The sequence below is a fragment of the Enhydra lutris genome, unplaced genomic scaffold (genome assembly GCF_002288905.1).
Source record: "Enhydra lutris kenyoni isolate GAN:26980312 unplaced genomic scaffold, ASM228890v2 scaffoldscaffold46, whole genome shotgun sequence".
NCBI classification, from domain to species: Eukaryota; Metazoa; Chordata; class Mammalia; order Carnivora; family Mustelidae; genus Enhydra; species Enhydra lutris.
The window spans coordinates 12,084,501-12,098,489 of NW_019154130.1; the positions used below are offsets into that span (position 1 = coordinate 12,084,501).

The following is a 13,989-nucleotide window of genomic DNA, read 5'->3' on the forward strand; positions in this document are numbered from 1 at the left end:
GGGGCGCCTGGGTGGCTCAGTGGGTTAAGCCTCTGCCTTCAGCTCAGGTCATGGTCCCAGGGTCCTGGGATCGAGCCCCGCATTGGGCTCTCTGCTCAGCAGGGAGCCTGCTTCCTCCTCTCTCTGCCTGCCTCTGCCTACTTGTGATCTCTGTCAAACAAATAAGTAAAATCTTAAAAAAAAAAAACAAAAAAAAAAAACAACCAACTAAAGAATGGGGGCACCTGGGTGGCTCAGTCAGTTTTTTGGCTCAGGTCATGATCTCATGGTTGTCAGATCAAGCCCTGTGTGGAGCTCCATGCTAAGCATGGAACCTGCTTAAGATTCTCTCTCTGCCCCTCCCCTATTCTCTCTCTCTCTCTTTCTCTCTCTCTCAACCCCTCCCTCTCCCTCTCCTCTCCTCCGCCAAAACAAACAAACAAAACAACTCTGAAGAATGATGGACACCACATTCAGGTTACCCCAACAGGAGGGGAGAGGGTACAGACCTAGAGATGCACAGGGGTTCAAATTTATTAGTAATATCTTATTAAATGGGTGACAAGTCCGTGCATGTTTATAGTATTTTTGTTTGTGCCTTGTTTCATAAACTGTAGAAGCTTTGGTGGATTGTTAATTTAGTTGCCATGATGAGATATTTACAACAATTGAAGCAGCAAATTAGTGTCTGATAAAATTTTTCTGCTCATGGCACTTGAAACCTGCATTTGGAGTGTTGTTTTGTGCTGGGTATCACATTTGAAGAGGGACACTGTATGTGCACAAGTATTAAGGTACGTTCAGAGATAAGGGGTATGGGAACTAGTCTAGTCCTAGGACAGTTAGTTGAGGGAAATGGGTGATATTTAGGCCTGTGAAATGACTAAGGGGAATTAGGACAGTGTCTTCTTGAGAAGACACCTTCTTGAGAAGCTGTCAGGTGGAGGAAGGAATAGAGATTTCTTGAGAAAGGCAAAATTAGGGCCATGGGCGAATCCCTTTACTAACCAAAGGGAGGAAGCCCTTTCTAACAGCCAGATGGCTTTGCAGTGGATCGGACTGATTTGGAAGGTCAGCTCAGCTCTCTGCAGAAGCCGCTTACCAACCAGGGCTGCTAGGAGTCGCCCTCCTGTGATGGGAACTGCTCCTGGTTGATCTCCAGGACCCCTCTTACTTCTTCAGTTTCTAAACCATTGAAGACTTGAGCCTGAGTGACACCTTCAGCATGACAGGGTGGCACTTTGGTTCAGCAAAGTGATGGAAGCCTTGCACTTCTTCATGCTACCTGCCCTAACTTCTGATGCTGGGGCTGCCATGCACAGTGTCCATGCCTACAGGGAAGATGACTCTGCTGATGTGATGGCTTGTGGTACCTGGAGCTTGCATGCCCGCAGGAAGCCAGAATTTTCATGTACCATTAGAATGTTCTGTAGATCAGTATTGCTTTGACATACTTTTAGTTGAGTAAGGTATTGTAATAATAATTGTTCTTCGTATACTTTGCTTGAGATGGAAAATCAGAAATTTTGACACTGAAACCATCTGAATTCTTGGATTCTAATTTTTACTTCCCAAAAGCTAACCTCTTTCTGCTGCCATGGAGCAAGTGGAAACCCATTCTAGATTTAATAGAAGTTATTTTTAAAAACACAAGGAAGCTAATGGACTCCTCAAAGTAATTGGAGCAGCAACACTTGTGAGCTACTTGGGGAGGGGGGCAGTGGCAGACAGAATCCAGGCAGACTCCCCCCCCCACCCCCGCCCAAAGCAGGGAACCCGATGCAGGGTGCAGTCTCACAACCCGGAGACCATGATCTGAGCCGAAATCAAGAGTCGGGTGTCTAACTGACTGAGCCACTCAGGTGCCCCTGGAGCAGCATGATTTTATAATGAATTTGTGCCTCCTGGAGTGTTGTCAGTGTGATCTGTAGTACTGTGCGACCTATGAGTAAACAATTGTTTGCAGGGTCCTTTTCTTGAGCTCTTTGAGATGCACAACCGCTCTGCTGGTGGTGGAGTATGATGATTCACTTTTTAAGGGTGAGAAAACCACTTTCCAAAAGTCAGACTTTGGTGTTGTGATGGACATTTCAGGATGTTTGATTCCTCCCCACCAGTGAGGAGGAAAGAGGCCCATGAAAGCGGCACAGAGAAGCTTAGTGACTTTGTCATTATACCACAGCTAACTAGTGAAAGACTGGACAATAGAATCTGAGGTCTTGGGTTTTGTTTTTTTCACAAGTGTAACTGTTTTTTTTTTTTATTTTTAAAAATATTTTATTTATTAGAGTGTGCACAATAGAGCGTGAGAGAAAGAGAAAGCAGGAGCAGGGGCAGAGGGAGAAGCAGACTCCTTGCTGAGTAGAGAGCACAGGTGGTAGAGAGAGAGAAGCAGGCTACCTATTGAGCGGGGAGCCCGATGCAGGGCTTGATCCCAGGGATCATGCAGGATGATCATGGGGGATCCCTGGGATCATGACCTGAGCCAAAGGCAGACGCTTAACCGACTAAGCCACCCAGGCTCCGTGTAACTGGTTGTCTATTATACTATCCTGCTTCTTGGATAACGCAGGTGATCTTGAAGCATGTTCCTAAAAACTTGATCAGATCTATATCCATATCACTTTAGGTCTCCTTGGGGACATTATATAAAGGCACTCCACTTTGAACTCTTTTGTACAGTACAGATTTATTTTGAATGTAAAGAACTCTCTTTAATTTTACGTTGTTTGTTAATCTTTGAGAACTGCATGTGGTTCTGGTCCTTCATCCTAGCACCGGGATATCACCTTGATGTTTGTATGTTCAGCTGACCCTGTATTTGAGACAAATTGTATGTGGTCATAAAGTATAACCCTTTTCATACGTTGCTGGATTCAGTTTTGTGTATATTCATCAGGGATATTGGTTTGTAGTTTTCTTGTGCAGTCTTCGTCTGGTTTGGGTATCAGAAGTACTGGCTTCGTAGAACGAGTTGAGATATGTTCCCTCTTATATTTTTTAGAAGAGTTTGTGTATTACTGGTTATTCATTAATCTTTTTAAACATTTGGTAGAATTCTTTTAAAATTTCTTTTAATTTAGCTTTAACCGCTTTAAAAATTCTTTTTAAACGTCTAGAATTCACCAATGATATCATCTAGGCCTGGGCTTTTCTTTGTGCAGAGTTTTGTTTTGTTTTTTATTAACAGTGTAACCTCTTCACTTGTTACAGAGCTGTTCAGATTTTCTGTTTCTTCATAAGTTAACTTCAGTACTTGGTGTGCTTTTTTTTTTTTTTTTTTTAAAGCATTTGTCCATTTCATCTAGTCTATCTAATTTGTTGGCATATAATTGTTCATAGTATTCCTTTATAAAGCTTTTCATTTTTGTGGTTCATAGTGATGGCCTTTCCTTGATTTTAGTAATTTGATTCTCCCCCACCCCCCACCCTTGTCCCCCTCTTTGGTCAATCTAGCTGAAGGTTTGTCAGTTTTGGTTATCTTTTCAAATAACCAGCTTTTATTTGCTCCATTTTCTCTTTTTATTTCACTCATTTCTGTTGTAATTTTTCTTTCTGCTTGCTTTGGGTTTAGTTTTCTTTTTCTAGTTTAAGTTGTAGCCTAGGCTATGGATTTTAGATTTTTAAAAATATGAGTTTATAGCTATATACTTCCCTCTAAGCACTGCTTTCACTGGGCCTCATAGGTTTTGTATGTTACATTTTCATTTTCACTCATTGCAGAGTATTTTCTAGCTTCTTTTGCAACTTCTTTGACCCATTGGTGGTTTGGCTTGCTAACATTTGTTAGTGTGTTCTTTAATTTCCACACATTTGTGAATTTCCCAGATTTCCTTCTGTTATCAGTTTCTGATTTCACTTCATTGTGGTCAAAGAACATACTTCATACAATTTTTTAGTTCTTTTGAACTTAGATTTGTTTTATAGCATAGTATGTGGTCTATCCTGGAGAATGCTCCATTGCGCTTGAGAATAATGCTCAAATTGTTGAGCAAAATGTTCTATGGATATCTCTTATGTCTAGTTGGTTTATAGTGTTGTTTAATTCTCTTTTTTTTAAGACTTTATTTATTTATTTGACAGACAGAGATCACTAGTAGGCAGAGAGGCAAGCAGAGAGAGAGGGGGAAGCAGGCTCCCTACTAAACAGGGGCCTGATGCAGGGCTCGACCCCAGGACCCGGGATCATGACCTGAGCTGAGAGCAGAGGCTCTAACCCACTGAGCCACCCAGGTGCCCCTATAGTGTTGTTTAATTCTCTGTGTGTGTGTGTTGTTTAATTCTTATAGTTCCTTGTTGATACTCTACTTACTTATTCTATCCATTATTCAAACTGGATATTAGAATCTCTTGGTATTGTTGAGTTGTCCGTTTCATCCTTTAGTTTTGTCACATTTTGCTTCTTGTATTTGGGGGCTCTGTTTTTAGGTATATATGTTTATAATGATTAGGTCTTTGTGATAGATTGGCCCTCATTATAAAAATATCCTCTGTCTTTGGTAACCTTTTTTTTTTTCCCCCTAAAATTTAAGTGGCATTAGTATATGTACTTCAGCTCTCTTTCAGGTATTGTTTGCATAGTACATATTTTTTCCATCCTTTTAATCTATTTGTGCATGGGAATCTAAAGTATGTATATCTCATGGGTTGCCAGGGTGGCGCAGTTGGTTGAGCATCTGACTCTTGGTTTTGGCTGGGGTCATGAGAATGAGCTTCATGGTGGGCTCCAGGCTCAGCATGGAGTCTGCTTAAGACACTCTCTGCCCACCAACCCCCTCCCTGACAACCCCTAGAGGTGTCTCTCAGATAAAGTAAATGAACCTTTAAAAATAAAAAGTGTGTATGTCTTAGGACACCTGGCTGGCTCAGTCAGCATGCAACTTGATCTCAGGTCACAAGTTTGAGCCCCATGTTGGGTGTAGAGTTTACTTTAAAAAAAAAAAAAAAGTATGTCTCTTGTAGACAGCATATCCTTAGGTCATGTTTATTTAAACTGCCAATCTGTCTTTTGATTGGAGTCCTTAGTCCATTTACATTTAATATAATTACTGATAAGAATTTATATCTACCATTTTGCTATTTTCTGTATGTCTTAGGTCTTTTTTGTACTTCTTTTTCTTCATTACTGCCTCCTTTTGTGTTTAAATCTTTTTCTAGCATACTATTTTAATGTCTTTGTTTCTTTCAGTATACTTTTTAAGTTCTTTTCTTAATGACTGTCCAGGGATCTTAAAACAATCTAGTTTATATTAATGCCAAATTAATTTCAATAGTATACCAAAACTGCTACATTATAACTTCCCTCTCCCTTCTTGCTATATTATTTCATGCAAATTATGTCTTTGTTATAAGCCTATAAACACAATTTTATACTTTAGGCAGTTGTCTTTTTAATCAGAAGAACATGTTGCAAGCAAAAAATACATTTATACTGTCACTTACATTTACCCTTGTAATGACCTTTACTGATTTACTTCTTAGTGTGGATTAAGTTACTATCTAGTATCCTTGTATTTCAGCCTAAAGGATTCCCTTTAGTATGTCTTATAGGGCAAGTCTACTAGTGATTAATTTCTTATTATTGTTTATCTTGGCATAATTTAATTCCTCTTATTTTGAAGGATAGTTTTGCTAGGTATAGAGTTACTGGTTCGCAATCTCCTCCTTTAGCACTTTGAATATGCCAGGCTACTGCTCTCTGACCTCCCTGGTTTCTAATGAGAAGTATACACAAGGAATCTTTTTCTCCTGCTGCTTTCATGATTCTATCTTATGATGTGTCGAGGTGTGACTCTTTGAGTTTATCCTTCATGGAGTTTGGTGAACTGTTTTATTTTTCAATGTATTTGGGAAATTTTTAGCCATTATTTCTTTAGATATTCCTTCTACCTCTTTCTCTCCTTCTCTTATGGGACTCCCATAATGCCTGTGTTGGTCCACATAGAAGGTATTCCATAAGCCTTTGAGACTGTTAATTTTTTTCATTTTGGTGGGAGGGGTTCTATTGTTTTTCTTTTTTTCTTAGATGGGATAATCTTAATTAACTTTAAGTTTGTGGATTCTTCTTTTAACTCAAATCTGAATTATTTGTTTACTACTCTACTTTTCAACTTTCAAACTTCTATTTTTAAAAAATTATCTGTATTTTGTACTTAATGAAACATTGTGTTCATAACTTTATTTTCCTAAACCTGCTTTCCTTTAATATTTTGAACTTAACTTATAATAGATGATCTAAAGTCTTTACTAAATCCAAAGTCTGGACTTCTTCAGGGACAGTTTCTGTTGGCTGCTTTTTCTTCCGGTATATGGTTCCTATTTTACTGTTTCTTTGCATGTCTCAACCTTTTTTGTTAAAAACTGGACTTTTAAAATAATGGGCAACTCTGGAAATCAGATTCTTTCCTTTTGGGAGGGTTAGCTTTTGTTATCTTTGGTGCTGCTATTTATTAGTGACTTCTCTGGACTGATTCTTTAGTTTGTATTTTTGTAATTTGTGACCACTGAATTCTCTGCTCATTTAGCTTAGTGGTTAGCTAGTGATTGGACAGAGATTTCCCTAACTGTGTTCAAGCAATAAATCTCCCAGTTTTTGCTGAGGCGCTCTCTCTGTTGAGGCATGCTTTCAATATGTCAACAGGTCACAACTCTGTTTTAGCTTTCATTTTGTGCTTGTGGAAAGCTTCAGGGTTAGCCAGAGTGAGAGATCAGGGCTGTCTTAGGTCTTGGCTGCACACAGAGTCCTACACATGTATATGGCATTCTTGAGTGCTAGAAATACATTGGAACCTTTCAAAGCCCCTTGTGGACATCCCATTCCCCAGTTTTCCATCTAAGCTTTTGGTCAGATCCTCTTAGCCCCAGTTGCTAATGTTACCTTAGGCAGCCACAGTGTTAAACAGTTCTCCCTTATTGTTTTTGACAAATGCAGTGGAGATAAGACAGAGGAAGCTTTGAGTTCAGTCAGAAAAAGACAAGCCTCTAGAACAGAGCTTTCCAGCAAGCTGTCAGGTCAAATAATGACAGTTCTCTGGGGATACCACATGTGGGGACCTATAAAGCCATCTGGCCCTTTTGGTGGCTATTAGGCTCTTGGTTTTTATAGCTACCATAGTTGTAAAGCTATTGGTTTTCAAGGCTACCATGGAGTTACCTGGTCCTGGAGGAGGAGGATGGGATTAGTGCAAGTTAAAACAACATGAAGGTTGTTCTTACCAAGATATGGCCATTTTTCTTAAATAAATGCTCCTCAAAATGTCGAAAGCCTTTAGTTAATTGCCAGAGTTCTGAAAAAGTTGATTTTTGACAATTTTTGGCTGTATTCTTATTGCTTGTATGTAGGAGCAGATTTTTGGAGATCTTTGCTCTGCCATCCTGAAAGTTAACTACCTATCAGTACTTCATCAGTACTTCATCAAACGAGGAACCCTGGTGTAATGAGAGTCTGCTGTGCACATGCTGTGTGCACTGTCGCCTACTTTGCCTCATGTTCCCTTTTCTTGTCTGTATTCAGTGTCTTGAAGTGGCCCCAAGGGAGTGTTAAGGAGTGCAGATTACTGTAAACCAGTGGTCACGACTCTCACTTTATTAGGAATAAGTCTTAATCTTTAAATGGGCAGCAAGTGTTGGGCACGCAATCCTCCATTCCCAGAATGTGCTGCAGACCCAGGATCATATTGACCTGCTGGATCATTTTCTCCTATTGCCAGGAGAGTCCATCTTTTGCACTCTAGCCAACTTTGTTCATTGTCCTGTGTGGAAGTAAATCCATCATCCCCCAGAGTCAGGCTTGGAGGACAAAATACTAATAGTGGAAATGGCCACTTCCTCTGCACACTGTTGGGATTTGAAATTCTGTCCAGATACAACATTATTTTCTGTATATCAGATCTTACAGTCCTGGTGAACAGCTTGAGTTTTCTGTTAAATTTTTTTTTTTTTTAATCTATACATTTAAAGTCTTTTTGTGTGTAATATAAATTTAATTTTCTCATATGACCAGAAATATTGCATTATGGATATTTATTTTGTTATAGCCTTTTATTTCAGAAGTCATCAGTCTCCAAGTGTATAAAGAAACACAAGTGCCTTTGGTAAAAAGTAAAGAGTTTCTGGTCTGAAAACCCGTGTATGATTGTATAGCTATGTTGCAATTTGTATTTTTTGCCTTTTATGTATTTGTATTTTTTGCCTTTTATGTATTTTTATTTTTTTCTTACATGTTATATAATAATTCAACCAAGTCATCTAAAATGTGATATGAAATGGTAGAACAACAGTTTTGAAATCTTGAAAAATAAAACTGGAAACATTTGCTTGTATTTTTTTTCACCTCAGAGTGTTTTGTTAATGAGACATTTTATACTGCCATAAACTCAGGGCAATAATAAAGGTGTTGATTGATTTTTGGATGACAAGAGGCTTCTCTAATTGCAGAATTTGACATTTGTGTCACTTCTGTTTTAGGTGAGCAAGACGTGGAAGGTGATTGCAGAAGACGAAGTGCTCTGGTACAGGCTGTGCCAGCAGGAAGGGCACCTTCCCGAGAGCAGCATCTCTGATTATTCCTGCTGGAAGCTCATCTTCCAGGAGTGCAGAGCCAAGGAACACATGTTAAGAACCAACTGGAAGGTAGGCAGTAGCCAATATCCTTACCTGTAGAAGAACAGCCTACAAGGACACAGGAATCCAGGCCCTGGCTTAAATCCGGAGCCCCTCCAATTACAGCCTGAGGTTAACTGCCAAAAGCAAAGAGGGGAGTGTGGTGAGAGTCCTGTCAGCTGCGGTGATTTGTTGCCCATTTTGTTCACCGTTAGAGTATCTGCCCCCACTTTCAGCCACATGGTTTGGGAACATCCTATTCTCTAGGAGAGGAGGGGTGAGATTGGGGTGTCCGTCACCTCCCCTCTGATGGTTAGGGTCTCCGGACTAGTGCTCAGTACTCAGCCTCCTTTCGTCTCGGCCAACACTGATGGACCAAGAAACGGACCCCCACCTGAATACAAAAGAGGAGCTGAAAATGCTATTTCCAGTAACTCTTTAAGAGGGAGGTTTTAAACGTCTCTAAGTACTGTCTTCTCTCCCCTCACATAACCCACTGGCTTGCTTCCATAGCATTTATCACTTCAGAATCTCTACAGAAATATTAGATCACAGCTAAGAATTTGTGCAGTGGAATGTTTCTATGGGAAATAACTGTCAAGAACAGCATTACATAAAGCTGATCTGAGGCATGACAGGACGACCGTGCAGTGGTGCTGCTTCTTCCCTCCTGGTAGCTGGATAGTCCCTTATATGGAAAGAGTAGAACCATACATACTCTCCCCGCCCCTGGAAAGGTCAATCCTAATAGACTTTGAGATCAACAAGCTTTTGCTCATTACTGATGGTGACAGATTGCCTGTGTGCCTGTCTGTCCCTGGTCACCTCATAACCTGATTAGTGACGGATACTCTCGATCTGGGCAAACTTACACGGTTTCTAGCAGAGTTAGTAAGAGCAGTGTTTCTTGAATTCAGGGTTTCTCGACCCCAGCACACGACCCCAGTGACATTTGGTGAGGACTGTCCTGTGTGTGGCAGGATATTGAGCAGCTTCCCTAATGTCTGCGTAGTGGATGCCAGTAGCATTCTCTACCTCCCTCCAGTCGTGACAGCCGCAAATGTCTTCCAACATGTCGTGCATCCCCTGGGAGGCAAAATCTGCCCTGGCTGAGAACTACCTTTCTCAGGAGAGCTAGCATAGCCATCCTTTCATAGAGCTTTAAGACCCCACCACTAAATAAGAAGCGCCCGGGCCCCACAGCTGTGTGCTCACCAGGTCATGAACTCCTGTGGAGGCTGCCAGCGCTCTTGCCTGTGTGGTTGGGCCGACATGAGAGACCTCAGTGAGAGGCAGCCATGAAGGTTTGATGGCACTATTTAGACAAGCTGGGTCCAGCCCTGCAGCAGGAGCTGGAATTTAAGGAGAGCTGGCGAGTTGGGCATTCACTGGGGCCTTTGCCTCTGGAAAGGAGGGATACTTCTGACTTGTGTTCCTGGGAGCTAAAGTGACAAATTCAGAGGTGTCAGACCCTGAGGAGCACCACAGCTGAGTTTCTCCTTCCGCTTTGGTGATAGAGTAGGCCACAGAGGGAGGCAGCTGCTTCCTTCTCATCGGCTGGAGGTGGCAGCAGGGAAGGTGTTCAGAGACCCACCTGCAAACCTCTGGCCCTTCATAACTGTGGCAGGTTATGTGCAGGTGAACAAAACGTCTCGTTTTTTCTTCTGACAAGCACACAGCCGTTTGTTTAGTGAGCACTCCATGAACGATTGCCAATTCAGTGAACTGGAATCAGACTCTTCGCAGCATCTCGGCCCATTTCCTGGTCCTGTTACCAGTGAGGACTCCATGAGTGAAGTGCGTGCGGAATGACGAACCATACGCTAACTGTAATGACGGAATTCTTACTGGGATTCTAGAAAGAAAGCATGAAAAAACATGAAAAGTAGTGTTAAAGCAAGTTGTTTTCCCTTCGGGTGCTCCCATTTTCTGCTGTGTATGGCCGGCGTCGGGTTGTGGTGAGGGGGACGAACACTCCTTCTGTACAGCATGGCCCACGTCCCACGTAATGAGCTTTGTACAAATGATTCCAAACCCACAAAGGGACATAGAGTGGGAGATATATCTGTCTCTTGTGTCTCTCGGCCTGCCACCTGGCCCCCTCAGTCGCAACACTCATCATGGGTTTTTGGGTTCCCTTCAAAAGTACTGTTTCCGGGGTGCCTGGGTGGCTCAGCTGGTTAAATGTCAGCTCAGTGGGGAGTGTGCTCTCCCTTACCCCCAGCTTGTGTTGTGTCTGTCTGTCTCTCAAATGAATAATCTAAAAGGAAATTACTGTTTCCATGAACCTCTGACCTTGCAGTCTTTATTTTCCCCATCCTGATTTTATCTTTGTATGTCCTTGCTCATTTTATCCCCCGAGTGTTCATAAGGGCTGCTGACAGGTAAAATGCCATTAAATGCCTTCCGTCTTCTGAACTGAACTTTCTAAATACACGTGATGCATTTCTTCAGATACTTGCCACTGCCCACCTACTGTGCATCGTAGTTGTGTGCTCACACACTACCTTTATACCCTGTAACCCCCTCAAGCCCAGGAGCAGCAACTTGAATGTCCCATGCCCCCGCCCTCCTCTTCAATGCTTCTCATGTGTGCGGTAACCCGTAAATGCTAACACCTGATCTTATTACTTGTCACCTTTGTCCTTTGGAACGCCCCAGCAACTTTGAGCATAATCAAGTGCTAAGAAATAGCCGTCGAATGTAGCTGGAAGTGAAATGCCAGCTTCCGGGGATCCCAAGAACAGTACAAACTGCATCTCCCTTCTCCTTACACAGAATCGCAAAGGTGCCGTGAGCGAACTGGAACACATTCCTGACGCGGTTTTGTGCGACGTGCATTCCCATGACGGCATTGTCATTGCCGGGTAAGCAAACGCAATTTTTCACTTAATGATTAACTCTTCATCTTAAGGTCTTTCATTTTTCATGGGCCACCCTCTGAGTCCCGGTGACGTTCTCGTCCCCTGAGAGCACATACCTTCCCATGATAGCCCGGGTTTGATGGAAAATTTCCACGATTCTGTTGTCCAGCATTCAGGAGTCTGAAGTTAGTGGTGGGAAGCGAATGGTGTAGAGTGTAGAGCCATAATCCATTTGTCTCAATATGTCCTTCCTAGCTTTTAAATCACTCTTGTGGCATGTTAGGTTAGATTTTCATTAAGGCAAACAGTCTGTATTTTATGAAGACATAAAAAAGTCAAGCAAGAATAATACATGTTGGCACAAACGGAGCCTGTTCTTACTCTCTTGTTCTGAAGCTGTTGTTATGAGAAAGGGCTGTGGCCACATGTGATATTCCTTCCCCACCACACAGCACCTGTTTGCTACTTTTCCTGAAGTAAGCTTTTTAGTGGTCTTCATCACCAAGAAATTTAATTTTACCTTCTGTAAATTCCTGTGGCTACTGTCCCAAAAACCCCTTTCATGAATTCTTCCTATTTTACTAACAGATGCAAAAAGGTGTTTTTTAATGTACAGTGAGAAGACCAGTTTGATCTTTGGATTGAGAAGTGGTCTTTGAACTACAGTCCCACACTGTATATTTAATGCCCTGAGTAGAGACCATAACATTTAAAACCCTGAGTCTGAATTGGCTTTGGAGTGAGCCCCCCCAGGAGAGGTTCCTGTCCGGAGGACCAAAAACAAATCTTGGCCTGAACAGCTTGGTGTAGTAGGTGAGTCTTTTTCTTTAAAGAAGACTCTTTGCTTAAGAAGCACCATTGGAGTTAAAAACTCCAAACAGATTGTTTTGTGATCTACCATACCTAGAAAAAGTATTTTTGCTTGAAACTAGATACGCCCGGAAAGAACGCTTTCCCTTAGCTTTTCTTTTGCTGCCGTGATGTAGAGGTGAATGCCTTCTTGGGAGTGCTATAGAACCACTGTTTTTGGAAAGATGAATGGACCTGAACTCTGGAATTCTGTCCATTCAGGTATCAGTGCAGCTTTAGGCTTTTCTCTCTCATAGCAGAAATGTGGGCCTCAGAGCTCATGCTACGTAAGGTCCTTTGTGCCTACAGATTGTAAGGCTCCATGGTAACTCGGAAAGGACTTCTGTCCTTCTAGCTTACAGGGGTCTCCCAGTGTGTCAGGAGGCCTTTGAGGACAGAATGCTGAGATTGGACTGAGAGTCCGAAAGGAAATTAGAGATAAAGGAGACTTTAATCTCCAAAGCCAAGTAGGAGTTTATCTGGACGTGGCCCTCACAAAGGCCGGCTGGCCACGACTCCAGATGCCAGCCCTTCTTTTCCTGCCTCCCCGTTCCCCTGAGGTCTGCTCAACATCACAGATTATGCCAGCACAACACAAAGCAATGGCAGAGTTTCGTGGATCGATAAGATGAAACGTGATCTGTGGGTCAGAGAGGCTCCTCCCGGCTCCTCTTTCTAAGAGAACCTTATGTTTATGGCCTAGCATTGGGTACTTCAGTCTTGCTTGTGTGTAGAGCATCTTGTGTTTATCATTAAAATTTTATCTGGTGGTTACGGTGCTTGTTTTCTGGGTCAGATCTCGAATCCCTTTTCATTTGAGACAGTGGTGTTTGTGGTTACCTCATTCCCAATCAATGTTGCATTCCCCCGGCTTTCTGCAGCTCTGCGTCTCCAAGGAGCTGCCTGCAGAGACCCTGGTCACTCCACCCTCTCTCGCCCACCTACTCAGCTTGTGTTTCTCTGCTTTTCCTTCTTCATTTCCTTTTTTCCCCTTTGAACATAGGCAGAATTTGTTCGGGGGCTTAAGTTTTATGTGCCTAGAACTAAACTGTGTAACCTCTTTGCATTGAAACCTGTTAGGTTTACTTCCTGTGATTGGCAGCAAAGGCTACTGCAGAATCCCTTGCTTTTTCCCATCTTTTCACACCTTTGTGTAAAAAGTTCCTGGTTTGGAGTTGCCTAGAGGAATTTTTATTACTTAATGAGCCTCGCAGTTGACCCTGTCTTGGGTCTGCCTTACTTTTCTTTTCACTCAAACCAGAGTAACCTTCAAACACTGATGCACTCCAGTGCACCCGAGACCCAGCGTACTCCTCAGCCGAGCAGGACCTGGATGATGCCTCTTGCCCTAGGCTTGTCTTCCAGCAGAGGAAGCAGATATTATTGTCAGAACTTTTGGTTTTTTGTTCTTTTTCCCGTGAGTCTTTTGTTTCCCTTATGGTCTCATGGATGGTAACTTCCAGTTACCTTTTCCTTATGTTCCAAGCCCTTTGAAATTTGTTTTCAATTGAACTTTTTCCTGATTACTCGTCTCTGGTACCCTTGACTTTTCCCACAGTCTCTGATTGCCTCTGGCCACATCTCTCTCTCTCTCTCTCTCTTTTTTAATTGAGATATAATTCCTATACCATAAAATACCCTTTCAAATTGACGAAGTCCGTAATTTTTAGTATATTCACTAGGCTGTGTATCTATC

The 13,989-nt window shown here is 42.1% G+C and overlaps 1 protein-coding gene across 2 annotated transcripts in view; it reads left to right on the top strand.

The window, feature by feature from the left end:
* LOC111156448 (F-box and WD repeat domain containing 8) overlaps positions 1-13,989 on the top strand; it is a 123,045-nt gene that overhangs the window by 25,924 nt on the left and 83,132 nt on the right. For both annotated transcript variants that reach the window (XM_022517361.1, XM_022517362.1), the window contains exons 3-4: positions 8,446-8,610; positions 11,359-11,447. In XM_022517361.1, coding sequence (XP_022373069.1) covers positions 8,446-8,610; positions 11,359-11,447 — 254 coding nt within the window. The remainder of the gene's footprint in view (positions 1-8,445; positions 8,611-11,358; positions 11,448-13,989) is intronic.